Genomic DNA, 14068 nt, shown 5'->3' with positions numbered 1-14068 from the left:
CTCCAGCTCTCCGTGTACTCTCTATGCTTCCCAGACTCTTTGGCAGTTGCGTTGGGTATTGACTGAGTTCTGGAAAATAGGAATGTGAGCAGAGTGCTGCAGCTCTACTTGTCAGGAGTACCTAAGAATTGGCATGATCCTACACCCTCTCTCCTTCTGCAATGACCTTGTGTCAAGATGGCAGACCTGCAGAGATGAATGTGCCTGGATACCTGAGTCACCAGGTGGAGGAAACTCCCATTGTCCTGCATCAGACTCCACATATGACACCCTCCTTTTTCTGCACTGTCACCGAGGTTAGGGATTATTACTCACTGCAGCCTAGCCTAGCATTAAGTAGCTTGACTAATACAAGTTTGAATAAATGTTGCTCCATTTCCCATGGCTTCTGACTGAATGCTGTGCAATATCCACAAACCATCCAGATTGTGGTTTATAAATATCACCCTTCACTAAAAGGACCTAGAGCTCCTTGGAGAAGTGGCTGATGCTAAGGCTGGGGTAGGGAAGTACAAGGTGAGCCCAGAGTGCTGTGTGGTGCCAGAAAGCAAGGAAGCATTCAAAGAATGGCAGGGATATGTCAAAGGACACATCAATCAACTGGAAGGGGCTTCCACTGGCCAAATCTGGGATGATGTGAGCATCCAAATGAATAATGACAATGGTAGGTTATATAGTCTATTGAATAAAATGAGAACCCATAGCTATAGAAAGAAAGAAAAGGGAAGGAAGAAAGGAAAGAAGGAGAGAGGGAAGGAGGGAAGAAGGAAGGAGTCTTTCTTACGGTAGAATGCCAATGAATAAATATAGAAGGAATAATAGAAAACTCCATTTGCAACCATGATCATAATAGTTTATTGAAGAAAGAAACATCACTGAGTGAAAATTTAAAAAGGTAAAGCCTATTTTCATGGTCTCATAGCACTTCCACTCATATGGTTTATTAATTACAAAGAGAAAAAGAAACCTGGCAGGTCCTCCCTTAATGGACAGAACAAAGTTAACATCACCAGGAACAGGACAGATGGCTGCCAACTGTCTCTTGATGTGACACACCAAGAACACAGCATCGCTTCTGTAGCGTTCTTTTCCCCGAAGGAAACATCAGACAAACACAGACGGAGGGACCTTCAAGGACTGACCCGAACTCTTCACTGGTGTCAACCCCATGATAGACAAAAACAGGTGGAGGAATTGTTCCAGATTAAAGGAGACTAAAAAGGCATGACAGCTGGATCAGGGGAAAGGTGCCTTGAGGGGCGTTATTGAGACTGTTGGCAAAATTTTAATGTGAACTGTTAGACAATTATCAAGGACTAGACGATTGTATGGTATCAACCTCAACTTTCCCGAACTTGAGTGCTAGACTCTTCTTGTTCAAAGGGAATATGTTCTGAAATGTTTAAGGGAGAGGAGAAGGATCCCTGCAACTGAATTTCAAATGGTTCAGGGAAAGATAATAGAGCAGAATAGACTATATAGATGGAGAAAGTAAATGTGGCAAATAACAATTGGTGAAATGTGAGTGAAGGGCATGAAAGTTCTTTGCCTTACAATTAATTCTTCTGTAAGTCTGAAATTATTTGAAAATAAGAGAAATGCTTTCAGCTGTGAATAACAGAAAGCGTGACTACTTGTGGCTTTTGCAATACAGACATTTAGTTATCTAACATAACAGAAACTAAGAGGAAGAAGGCAAGGGCTTGCAAAGGCTCAGTGATGTAGCTGAGCCTTTACAAGATTCCTTTTATCTTTGCAAAATTCCTTTTATCTTTTTGTCCAAAGGCACCACCTTTCCTGAATATTACTGCTTTATACCCTTGGAGCCTTATGGTCAGAGGATGGCTGTTATCGCTCCAGACATCATCACCAAGTTCAGACTCCAGGAGCAAGACAGAGGAAGCTATGTCAAGGGAGCTTTTCTTGATGTGTCTCTTGCCTTTAACCAATGAAGAAAATCTTCTTAGAAGGATCCAGCAGACTTCTTATGTCTCATTATCCAGAAGTGGACCACAGGACAGTCCCCACTGTAAACTCGCTCAAGTATCAGGCAAAAAGGAACAAAAGCCCCCAGCCTGGCTTAAACCAACCATAAGTCATTATCTGACACTGAACACTTCGTTTCCCCAAGCAAAATCAGGATTTTCTCTTATCAAGCAATGGAACTACTCATGGGTAAGAAATTAACAGTGTGGGCCATAATTCGTATTTGCCACCGAGCGTCTCCTCAGGCTGACGCCAAACATGGGGTTATAGAGATGAAGATGCAGCTTCCATCCCTGAAAGCTCACAGTCAATGCTTTCAGGGCAATCCCAGTACCCTCCTCATCACAATTATCCATCCAGACCATGCAGGTCCCTTTACTCCCCAAATAGGAAGGAGTGCCAGAAAAAAGTGACCTCACCAAGCTGACTTGAGTTTTTCCAAAAGCAAATAAAAAATAAATAAATAAATAATTTTTTAACCTGCACAGCCAAGTATCAAATAAATACATGTATGTTTTTGGGAGGACTAGGGGGCGTGTTTTGGGTTTTTTGTTTTTCTGAGCTTCCTGTAGTATTGAAACTATCTCACTTCCTCCTTTTTGTCTCAAAAGATCTTAAGCATTGAGCCAGACACAGTGGCTCATGCCTGTAATCCCAGTACTCTGGGAGGCCGAGGTGGGCAGATTGCTTTAGTCCAGGAGTTCGAGACAAGTCTGGGCAATGTAATAATATCCCATCTCTAAAAAAAAAAAAAAAAAAAAATTAGCCAGGCATAGAGGTGGATGCATGTAGTCCCAGCTACCTGGAAGGCTGAGGTGGGAGGATCACTTGAGCCCCAGAGGTCAAGGCTGCAATGAACCATGATCATGACATTTGGGCAACAGAGCAAGACCCTGTTTCAAAAAAAAAAAAGATCTAAGCGTCCATTCGTTTTCGTTCATTTGAGGATAATTATTGAACTCCTCTTCTACCACCGCTAGGGATACAGAGGAGGAGCAAACAGACATTCCTGCCTCTTGAGGCTCACAGCAAATTGGTAAAGAGGGACCACTATTCAGAAAGTCACACATCATTGTATGATCAAAAGCTATGACAGACGCAATGAAGGAAAGCTAGATGGTGTTGTGAGGCTTCATGGCAGGGACACCAGACCTGATCTACAGGTGAGGGAAGACTTCCCTGAGGCACTGGCTTGAATGGAGAGCTGAAGGAGGAGTAGGAATTCACTAGAAGAAAGAAGAGGAAGCAGCAAGTGCAAGGCCCTGCTGCAGCAGGAGGGAGCATGGCACGTTCAAGGAACTCAAGGAACTGGCAGTGTGGATTACAGAGGAAGAGTGCGACATGAGGGCAGTGACTTGAGATGAGGCCAGAGAGGAAGGAACACAGGACCGAGGGGACCAAGGCAAGGATTTTGGTGTCCGTCAAATTGGAGGGTGCTGAGCAGAGGAGAGGTAACCATGTAATTGCCTTTCTCAAATGCCCCTCTTGCCACAGCAAGGATAGACTGGTAGAAGCAGGGGATGAACTGGAGAGATGAGTGAGGAAGCTGCTCCAGAAGACTCATCAGGAGATGGTGGTGACAGGGAATTGAGTGGTAGGAATGATGATGGGAAGAGATGAGTGGAATCCAGGTATTTGTGGGTAGAAGTGGCAGGTGTGCCTACTGATTGGAGATGGGGCTGCACGGCTGTGAAGGTGTGAGTCCTTTACTCATTCACCTTAAGGGTCATGACCAACACTGTTGTGACAAAAGACACATTAACAAGAGAAAAAGCAGAGCAAATTTATTTATTCCAAGTTTTATGTGACATGGGAGGCTTCAGAAATGACCCAAGGAAAACTGTTGATTTTTATGCTTAGGTTAGATGAAAAATGGACAGCCAGGAAGAAATGTGATTGGATAAATGGGTATGACCTAGTGGGAACAGACTGAAAGGGGACCCAGCAAAGCTGTCTGCTCAGATTCTTCTCAGCCTCTCTGTGTAGCCTTCCTTCCTCCCGGGTCTGGGGCAGGACCCCTTCTGTAATGAGGGTTTTCAAAGAGAAGGAGAAGGTAGAGAGTGACCTTTCTAGGTTTTATGGTTTGCTTTAACAGGAGGGTTTCTAGGTTCTATGACCCACCTTAAGGAAGATGAATTCTGGTTTATGTTACTCACTTTGGAGGAGAAAGACAAGCAGGAGAGAGGGTGTCAAGAGAAGGTTGGAAAGACCTTGCTTCTGAGTTCCTTCCAATATCCTTCAGTTCAAAATACTCAGTCTGAGGCACCACACTTTGGGGTGTCATTTTCTGAGCCCTGACAGAGCATAAGGGTAGAGTCAAGACAGCCTTTGCAGCCCAGCTTGCATAATGTACAGACCCTGGTGCAATCCATTGGGTTGGAAATGTGGAGGGAAAACTGGCTGGCGATGCTGGGAGCCTTGAGTTCAGTGTTGGACACATTGAGCGTAAAGTGCCTTTGAGACATCTAAGTAGGCTGTTGGAAATAACCAGCCTGGAGCTGAGAGGTCAGGTTGAAAATCAGCATCCGGACAGCAGGTGGACCCTTGGCCATGAATTAGACCACCAACGAGAGCAAAGTGAGAAGTCAGGAGGACCTAGCAGGGCCCCTGAAAACTCCAAATGGCTAAGAAGAGGCAAAGAGCTACAAGCAATCCTGAGAGGGGGCGGAGACGGCAGAGCCACCTGGAGGGAATGTGTCATCCAAGTCACACCCTGCCCCTGCATCCACCCCTCACTCTGCAGATGGGAGCTCGAGAAGCCAAGGGACTTGCTCTATACTTAGGTCACCCGGCTTCATCCTGGGCAAACTGAGATCACAATTCCCGGCTCTCATTTGCCCTCTTTTCTGCTTTTGGGTTTTTTTTTTCTTTATATACTCTTTTGTATCTTTTTCTAGGTACATAGTAGGTGCAAATGGATGTCAGGTACGTGAGGTGTTTTGATACAGGCATGCACTGTGAAATAAGCACATCATGGAGAATGGGGTGTCCATCCCTGAAGCATTTATCCTTTCTTTTCTTTTCTTTTTTTTTTTTTTTTTGAGATAGGGTCTGCTCTGTCACCCAGGCTGGAGTGCAGTGGTGCCATCTCTGCTCACTGCAAGCTTCAGCCCCCCCGGGTTCAGCCATTCTCCTGCCTCAGCCTCCCAAGCAGCTGGGACTACAGGTGCCCACCACCATGCCCGGCTAATTTTTTTGTATTTTTAGTAGAGATGGGGTTTCACAGTGTTTGCCAGGATGGTCTCAATCTGACCTCGTGATCCGCCCACCTCAGCCTCCTCCCAAAGTGCTGGGATTACAGGCGTGAGCCACCACACCCAGCACATTTACCCTTTCTAATGCCAACAATCCAATTACACTCTTTTCATTATTTGTAAATGTACAATTAAGTTATTATTGACTACAGTCATCCTGCTGTGTGATCAAACAGTATGTCTTATTCGTTCTTTCTAACAACATCCCCACCTGCCCTCAGCCCCCTACTCCTCTTCCCAGCCTCTGGTAACCATCCTTCCACTCTCTAGCTCCATGAGTTCAATTGTTTGATTTTTAGATCCCACAAATCAGTGAGAACATGCAATGTGTGTCTTTCTGTGCCTGGCTTGTTTCACTTAACATAATGACCTCCCGTTCCATCCATGCCATTTTCTGCTTTTGTACAAGGCACACAAAGCAGGGCAATAGGACTCAATGGATTTTCCACGCTGCTCTAACACACTACTGCAAACCCGGTGGCTTCAAACAATGCAGATGTATTCTCTCATAGTTCTGGAGGTCACAAGTCTGAATCAAGTCTTCCTGGACTAAAACTGAGGTGTTGGCAGGACCCTTGGTAGAAGCCCTAGAGGAGAATCCATTCCTTGCCTCTTTGGTGGGGCATTTTGAATTGTGGCCCCATCACTCCAATCTCTGCCTCTGTGGTCACATCACCTCCTCTTCTGTAGTCGAATCTCCTCTGCCTCCCTCTTCACTTATAAGGACACTTTGTGATTACATTGCGGTTCCACACAGATAACCCACGATAGTCTCCCCGTTGCAAGATCTTTGAAGTAATCACATCCACAGAGTCTCTTCTGCCAACATCCCGTTCACTAGTTCTGGCGATCAAGACATGGACATCTTTCGGGGTTATCATTCCCCCTTTCACAGGCTATCTGGGCTGTGTACAGAACCAGAGATCTTAGAATCATCTTGGCAGCCTCACTCGGTGAGCAGAGAAACGTCTGTCTATACTCAGCAGCAATCCCTGGAGGCAGAGACTGGAAATTACACCTGCAACCATAGTAAGAGCTTGCCATGGGCCGGAATGGGTGCCATACCTAGAGCTGTACATGCATCCCCCTCGGTTCTCTCAGCAGCCCTTTGAGGTCACTCTCTTACTGCCACCAAGATGCAGGGTGGTGAAGGTAACTCAGAGCAGAGACCTGGCCTCGAAGCCTCGTCTCCCTGAGAAAGAGCCAATCATCAGGAATCTGTGAACACAAGCACAAGAGGCAATCCAAGTCCTTCCCCAGGAGCCTCACTCTTCATTCAATCTGGCTGGAATCCTGCCTTCCCTTCAGGACCCAGCTTAGAGACAAGGAGCAACCAGATCCTACCTCCAGGGACACAGCCTTCACGTATTTCTGCAATCCGTCTGCAGCCGATGGTCTGAATGAGCATCGTGTCATCATAGCACTTGTAAATTGTTAGAGGGGCTCCTCCACACTGAGGGAATGTGCTTGTTCAGGGAAGGGCACACTCCCCCATTTCTCCCCGAACCACACTTCTGCGGTGGGACCCTGTGGACACAAAGACCCTCCCCTTGCCCTGTTGCTTCGTGTGGCTTAGTCTTGCTTAACGAACATGCGAGGTGTGGAGGCTGAGGTCTGCGTGTGGTGTTGAGGGCAAACAGGGACTACCTGGAAATGCTGAAAGCATTCTGTTCAAGTGGTGCCTTCCCGTCATGATTGCTAGGCCCATGATGAGAAGATATTGCAGAAAAGCACGACCTGGACCGCAGAAAGGACAGATCAATGGGTGGGGCTTTATGTGCTTATCCCTCCCACCACCCTGCTGCAGACCCCACCCACACCTAAGCTTAGCCCCTGTGGCTTAGAACCCAAGGGCGCTTCTGAGCTGAGGCAGACATCAGGGAGTACTGGTTAGGCTGGGTCAGCTGCAAGTAACAAACCAACAAAATACACAGCAAACTCTGGCCCTCAGGGCCAAACCCAGCCCACCATCTATTTTTATAAATAAAGTTTTATTGGAACATAGGTGTATCCATCCATTTACACATTGTCTATGGTTGTTTTCAGGGTTATAGTGGCAACAGAGATCTTATGGCCCACCCAGAGCCTAAAATGTTTTCCACGTAGCCCTTTATAGAAAAAGTTCACCCACCCCTGGCTTGAGCAATGACAACATTGAATTATCTGCCATCACAAGAACTCCAGAGGAAGGCGGCTCCAGGGTCACACAGAGGCTCAGCAATGTCATCGAGGGCCCAGGCTCTTATCCCCTCCTCCACAGCTTGGCCTTTCTTCTCGGGCTGGTTGCTTCATGGTCACAAGCCTGCTGCCACAGTTACAGGCTTGACTGCCTCTCACAAGCACATTCAAGCCAGGAGGAAGGGCAGGCTTCCTCCTCACCTCTTCTTATTTAGGAATCAAAATCCTTCCAGGGTGATGCAGCAGAGGCCCCTTACCTCTCAGTGTTTAGACCAGGGGTCAGCAAGCATTTCCTATAAAGGACCAGATAGTGAGTGTTTTAGGCTTGTCAAGTCATGTACGATCTCTGCAGCATATTTGTGTGTGTGTGTGTGTGTGTGTGTGAGAGAGAGAGAGAGAGCGTGCGTGAGAGAGAAGACCCTTTAAAAATGTACATTCCATTCTTCTCATGAGCCATAGTTTGTCAACACCTGGTCTGGCACTCTTCACATGCCCACCTCTGTGCCCATCCCCAGGAAAGGGGTAGCAGGCTTACCCTTGATATCAAAGGTGCTTGGCTGAGCCCAATCATCCAAAACTGATGTTTCAGAGATGCCTGCCAGAGGAGTGCAGGCAGCTATTACTGATGTCAGAAAAACAGTTTGAGCTCCACTTCGTTCTCCAGCAGGAAGGAGTGATTGGCTGCTGGTCCTCCCCTGTCCGAGGAGGAGAGCAGAACCCACCAAGCTGCGGAGAGGTGGACCCCACGGATCCCCTCTCAAGCCAGGTCTGAGAGCGAGCAGAGGGCAGAAACTCAAGCGCCTGTAGGCCTCTTTCTCAAAAACCAGGCTTAAAGCGCCATCTTGTGTCTTCGAGGCAAAAGGAGGTCAGGATGTGTGTGCTAGAAGCAGGCAGAGGATCTTCACCAAAGTCTCAAAAACTAGAGAAGGAAACATGGCGATCCTCAGGGCCCATGGAGGCCCCCGCCCTTCCCATGCCCTGCGATAGTCTGGAGCTGGGAGGGTGGCCCACATGTCCACGCAACCACATCAGGGAGGCCCCGGGAGAGGAGGAAGCAAAGCTCCTGCCCTCATGAGGCAGGCAGTCCCATCCAGGACTGGACTGGATGAGCACCAATAAATAAGAAAACACAGCTGGCGGCCGGCTGTGAAGGGGCTGGACAGGGTGCCGAGGTGAAGCGTAATGGGATGGACAGTGAGGACCTCACTACAGAGGGACATCTATCTACACACGGCCTAAAGGGTGAGAAAGATGGATCCTTGCCCGGAGCCAGAAGTGCACGCCCCAGAGAGAGCAGCTCCTGAGGAGGTCCTGTGGGGCAGGCAAGGTAGGAATATTAAAGAGAGGAAGCCAGGTGTGGCTAAGGTAGGACTATTAAAGAGAGGAGGCCAGGTGTGGCTAAGGTAGGACTATTAAAGAGAGGAGGCCAGGTGTGGCTAAGGTAGGAATATTAAAGAGAGGAGGCCAGGTGTGGCTAAGGTAGGAATATTAAAGAGAGGAGGCCAGGTGTGGCTAAGGTAGGAATATTAAAGAGAGGAGGCCAGGTGTGGCTAAGGTAGGAATATTAAAGAGAGGAGGCCAGGCGTGGCTGCAGCAGTGCAGGAGGAAGGGCGATGGGGGAGGGGAGGCAGAGGATGGGATTGGCATGAGAAGAAAATGGAGATGCAGAGCCCAGATCGTGATAGCTCTGATAGACCACGGGTAGGAGTTTGTGTTTTCTACTAAAAGCAATGGGAGGGCGGGGCGTGGTGGTTCATGCCTGTAATGCCAGCACTTTGGGAGGCCGAGGCGGGTGGATCACCTGAGGTCAGGAGTTCAAGAACAGCCTGACCAACATGGTGAAACCCCATCTCTACTAAAAATACAAAAATTAGCCAAGTGTGATGCCATGCGCCTGTCATCCCAGCTACTCGGGAGGCTGAGGCAGGAGAATCACTTGGACCCAGGAGATAGAGGTTGCAGTGAGCTGAGATCATGTCGTTGCACTCCAACCTGGGCGACAAGAGCGAAACGCCGCCTCAAGAAAAAAAAAAAAAGCACTGGGAAACCATTGAACGGTTTTTAGCAGGTGGCCTGATTTGATTTACATTTTTTAGACATGTAGCTTCACTCTCATGGTTATGGTGGTCCTTATGTTACTAACATTGCTGAAACCACCATGCCAGAATTACCCTCCCATTTGTGGGTTAAAACACTGTGCCCATCTGTCGCTCCCCAGAGTCCTCTTAGTGGCTGCTCTTAGGAGGAACTAACATCGCCTACATTCCCCCATCACACCGAGCAAAAGTGCCCTCCCAGCCAGCTGCCCCAGCTTCCCCCACCCAACTCAGCCCACTCACACCCCGCATGCCAGGGACTCTCCCATCAGGGGAACACCCTGTAACCCCCAAGTTCCTCCAAAGCCTCTTGAGACAGACCAGGGTGCCCTGCAGGGAGTGGGTCCTAGTGGGTACAGTGAGGGAACGTCCTTTCTGAAACAGGCTGGGTGTTGGCCGGGAAGTGGTGACAGGCATCTCTGACACACGCTACGGGAACCCAGCGCAGCCAATGGAGTCCAATCAGCACACCCTGCGCCCAGCCCTTTGTTTGGTACCTTGAGGCCACTGTCCACGCGCCAGGTGCCCCCTCTCAAGTTTGCCCTGAAGTTCAGGGAAAGGCACTGGTGCCGCCTGCTAGTTGCACTCTCCCATAGCAGGGCTCACATTTTGGGAGCTGTTAGCAGCTTTCATTCTTCACCATGTTAAGCAAAGTGCAGCATTTTATAAGTGGGTGAAAAGCCAGATGTTCTGTCAGCTGATTTGATTTTTCTGTACGCATATCCCTGAGGCATTGTTTAACGGATATTTTTACTGAGTTGACTTTCTTTATAAGATGATATGACTAATGAAGAGAAAAGGCAGTGAAGTTCTTAAAACCGGCATGATGAACCAAATGCTGCCACTGACTATCTATGTACATGTGATCCAAGGGTTCCCTCTATTCAAACAAAATAAGTGCTTACCTAACCAGGTCAACTGTGAGCTGGGACTTCACAGACAGGCATGGAGGGAAGGGCTTCGTTAGCTGTATTAATCCCTGAGATCTTAACACTTGCATATTGCACATTCTGGTTCCTCTTTGGCAAATTGCTTTGGCATTAAGATAGTAAATTTTCCTTGCCACCTACCCTGGTTGAATCAGGATGCTTAATTACTTGGAGGTAAAAAGCACCTTCCTGAGTGCAGATTTCTGGGCCCTCCTCCAGACTGAATCTGCACTTCCAGCTTGAAGGGCTGGAATCCTAACAAGTTCCCCAGATGAGTCTCAGGCACACTAAAGCCAGAGCGTTGATCCCTGGGACCCAAAACAGGGAAGAAATAGCCACCACTGAGGCTGCTTGTTGGGGATAAGAGATGCTCCATCCATCTTTAGGTCCTTTCTTGGAAACGCTGAGGCCGGCCAGCCATGCAGGCTTTTCCAAGCTCTGATGCTGCCCTGTGTCCACAATAGCATCCCCACAGCCTGGATCCATCATTCCCAACATTATGATGGCTCCTTTGTCTCCTTGGCAGAACCCAGAACCCACAGCTGAGGCCTCAGGGCTGTTCTAATGTGCTTAGAATGGGGATAAAGGTAATGCCAACCAAAATGGGAAAACTGATATTCCTGCTCAGTCTCTGCTGAGTCAGCATAAATCATTCCAGAGCACAGCTTGTCACTGACCTCAAAGACTCGGTTACAAAGATGATCACCATAGCATTGTTTACAGTAGTACCAACAAAAATGAACCACCTAAATGTCTCTAAATGTCCAACATCACGGTTTGAAAAACTAAGCAATGGTACATCCTTCCATGGAATGTACCTTAAAGCCACCCAAAATCATACTGCACATGGATACTGCACAATCACACTGCACAATGTCAAGGAAACTTGCTCAGGAGTCCATGGACTCCCAAGGAGATGCCTATCAAAGGGAGTTGGCACCCCCTGAGATGCTGATGAAAGTGCAGATTTCCAGGTCCTCCTCCAGATTGAATCTGCACTTCTAGCTTGGAGGGCAGGAATCCTAAGAAGTTCCCCAGATGAGTTTCAGGCACACTAAAGCCAGAGCGTTGATGCCTGGGACTCAAAATAGGGAAGAAGCATGCTGGTATATCAAGAGGAAAAAAGCAAGTTACATACAAATGCAGTATATATATATAAACCACCCCCTTCATGTGGGTGTGTGTGCATACTTGTGAAAAAAAAAAAATTATCGGTGGGGTGCGGTGGCTCACGTCTGTAATCCCAGCACTTTGGGAGGCCAAGGTGGGTGGATCACCTGAGCTCAGGGGTTCGAGGCCAGCCTGGCCAACATGCTGAAATCCTGTCTGCACTAAAAATACAAAAATTAGCTGGGCATGGTGGCAGGCATCTGTAATCCCAGTTACTCCAGAGGCTGACGCAGGAGAATCACTTGAACCCAGGAGGCGGAGGTTGCAGTGAGCCAAGATTGTGCCATTGCACTCCAGCCTGGGCGACAAGAGTGAAAGTCCATCTCAAAAAATAAAAAATTTAAAATATATATATATATATATAATTTATTTATTTTTTAGCGACAGGGTCTTGCTGTATCACCCAAGCTAGAATGCACTGGCACGATCTTGGCTCACTACCCAATCTCAAACTCTTGGGCTCAAGTGATCCTCTACACTCAGGCTCATGAGTAGCTGGGACTACAGGCATACCCCACTGCACCTGGGTTTTTTTTGTTTTGTTTTTGGTTTTTGTACAGACAGGGTCTCACTGTATTTGTGTTCCCTGGCTGGTGTTAAACTCTTGGCCTCAAGCGATCCTTCCGCGTCAGCCTCCCAAAGTGTTGGGATTACAGGCGTGAGCCACCACGCCCAGCCTGTGTGTGTGTACTAATAGCTACCTAGATAACAAAACTTAACAGCAGTTACCTCTAGATTACCTCAGCACCACTGACAATCAGCCTGATGCCTCTTTGTGGTGGGACTGTCCTGTGAGTTGTAGGGTGTTAGCAGTATCCCTGGGCGCAGTAATGTAACAATCAAAAATGTGTTTGGTAACACAAAAGCGCAACTATAGTTAAGAATAATTTATTGTATATTTCAGAGTAACTAACAGTGAAATTAGAATGTTCCTGACACAAAAAAAGATACATACTTGAGGGTATGAATATCTCAACCACTCTGATTTGATTATTAGTTATTATATGTTTATATCAAAATATCACATGTACCCTATAAGTATGTACAAATATGTAGAATTTAGATTTATGTAAATTTTAATAAAAAATAAATATTAAAAAATATCTTAAGATATTGCTAAATGTCCCCTCAAGGAACAAGGTCCCCAGGTGGAGAACTGATTCTCTAGATGGGACATGTATAGATGATGTTTTCCTTTGTTTTTTTAGTGCATATGCCTATTTTTTAGTTTTTTCTAAAATAAGTACTTTAAAATAAGTACTTTAGTCATATAAAAAAAAACTTTGTATCTATTATTGTCCCATTGCCTGCACTGTCTGAAAAAAAATACACTCAGATGAAAAGATATTCACATTAATACTTACAGTAAGAAAATTAATTTTATTATTATTTTAAAATAACTATGGAAAAACTATACAAAGGCCTCCCAGATGTCAATATTCCTTAGGCACCTTTGAAATATTTGTAATCTTAATCTTTGGACTAAGCATCCTAATTATAATTCCATATCTTAAAGAAGCAATTATAAATATAGGAAATGCTTCACAAATAGGGTTGATTTTTGCAGAGTTACTTAGAAAAGCAAAAAATTATAAACACTGTAAAACCAATCATAGGAAACTACGTTAATTAAGGTACATTCACTTGATAGACTATCGTACAGCATTAAAATGATATTTATAAAGAACTTTAACAATATGGGGGCAAGGTTTATGCCATATTGTTAAGTGGGAAAATAACTGAATACAAAATCAAATATGTTACATCACATTCAAAGGCATAATAATGACAACGAAAAGAATCTCATCAACATGGTCGGAAGAAATACACCAAGATATTAAAAGTAATTGTTAATTGAACAATGGCATCATAGGTGACTTTTTCACTCTACTTTCCTGAAATATCCAAATTTTTTACAATAAACATGTACGTGTTTACAGTGAAAGAGAGAACAGTGAAATTTCTTTTTAAAAATACTTGAAAATGATCACAAAAATGTGCCAACATTATTTCAGGTAAGAAATATCTTTTTATATTGGATAGATTCCAGCCACCTCATGGATTTTGATCTAACTTGTTTACATTCATCAGGGGTGATGAGCAGTTCCAGCCCACAGGAAGCACAATCTTTGCAGACAAAAGGTGGCCCTTCTCATATTTGTCAGGCAATATTTGTCCAATCTGGCTACTCCCAGGTGGCTCCAATGAACTCTTGTTAGCTCACTCCTCTGTCTCTTGTGGACCCAGACTATATGTTACAATAGACCTCAAAGAGGGAGGCAGCTGCGTGCATTCGGTAGAAAATAGAAAAAGGCATGGCCAGGTTGACCACAATTATCCAGGGTTCAAAGCCAAAGACAATCTCCTCCAATCCGTTGTCATACTCGGGTCGACAGCCAAAGGCAGGAGGTATCCAAAGCTGCAAGAGAAGAGAAAATGGCCTGTGGTGGGGAGC

The 14068-nt window shown here is 46.1% G+C and overlaps 1 protein-coding gene across 1 annotated transcript in view; it reads right to left on the bottom strand.

Annotated features, from left to right (window-relative positions):
• Positions 1-13784: 13784 nt before the first annotated feature.
• OTOP1 (otopetrin 1) overlaps positions 13785-14068 on the bottom strand; it is a 37478-nt gene continuing 37194 nt past the window's right edge. Inside the window, exon 6 of the mRNA XM_011935437.1 lies at positions 13785-14032. Within this exon, the coding sequence (XP_011790827.1) occupies positions 13862-14032 (171 nt within the window). The 3' untranslated portion in view covers positions 13785-13861. The remainder of the gene's footprint in view (positions 14033-14068) is intronic.

Source organism: Colobus angolensis, unplaced genomic scaffold (assembly GCF_000951035.1).
Source record: "Colobus angolensis palliatus isolate OR3802 unplaced genomic scaffold, Cang.pa_1.0 Scaffold143, whole genome shotgun sequence".
NCBI classification, from domain to species: Eukaryota; Metazoa; Chordata; class Mammalia; order Primates; family Cercopithecidae; genus Colobus; species Colobus angolensis.
The sequence above is the reverse complement of the archived record's forward strand: the minus strand, read 5'-3'. Positions and strand labels throughout refer to the sequence as shown.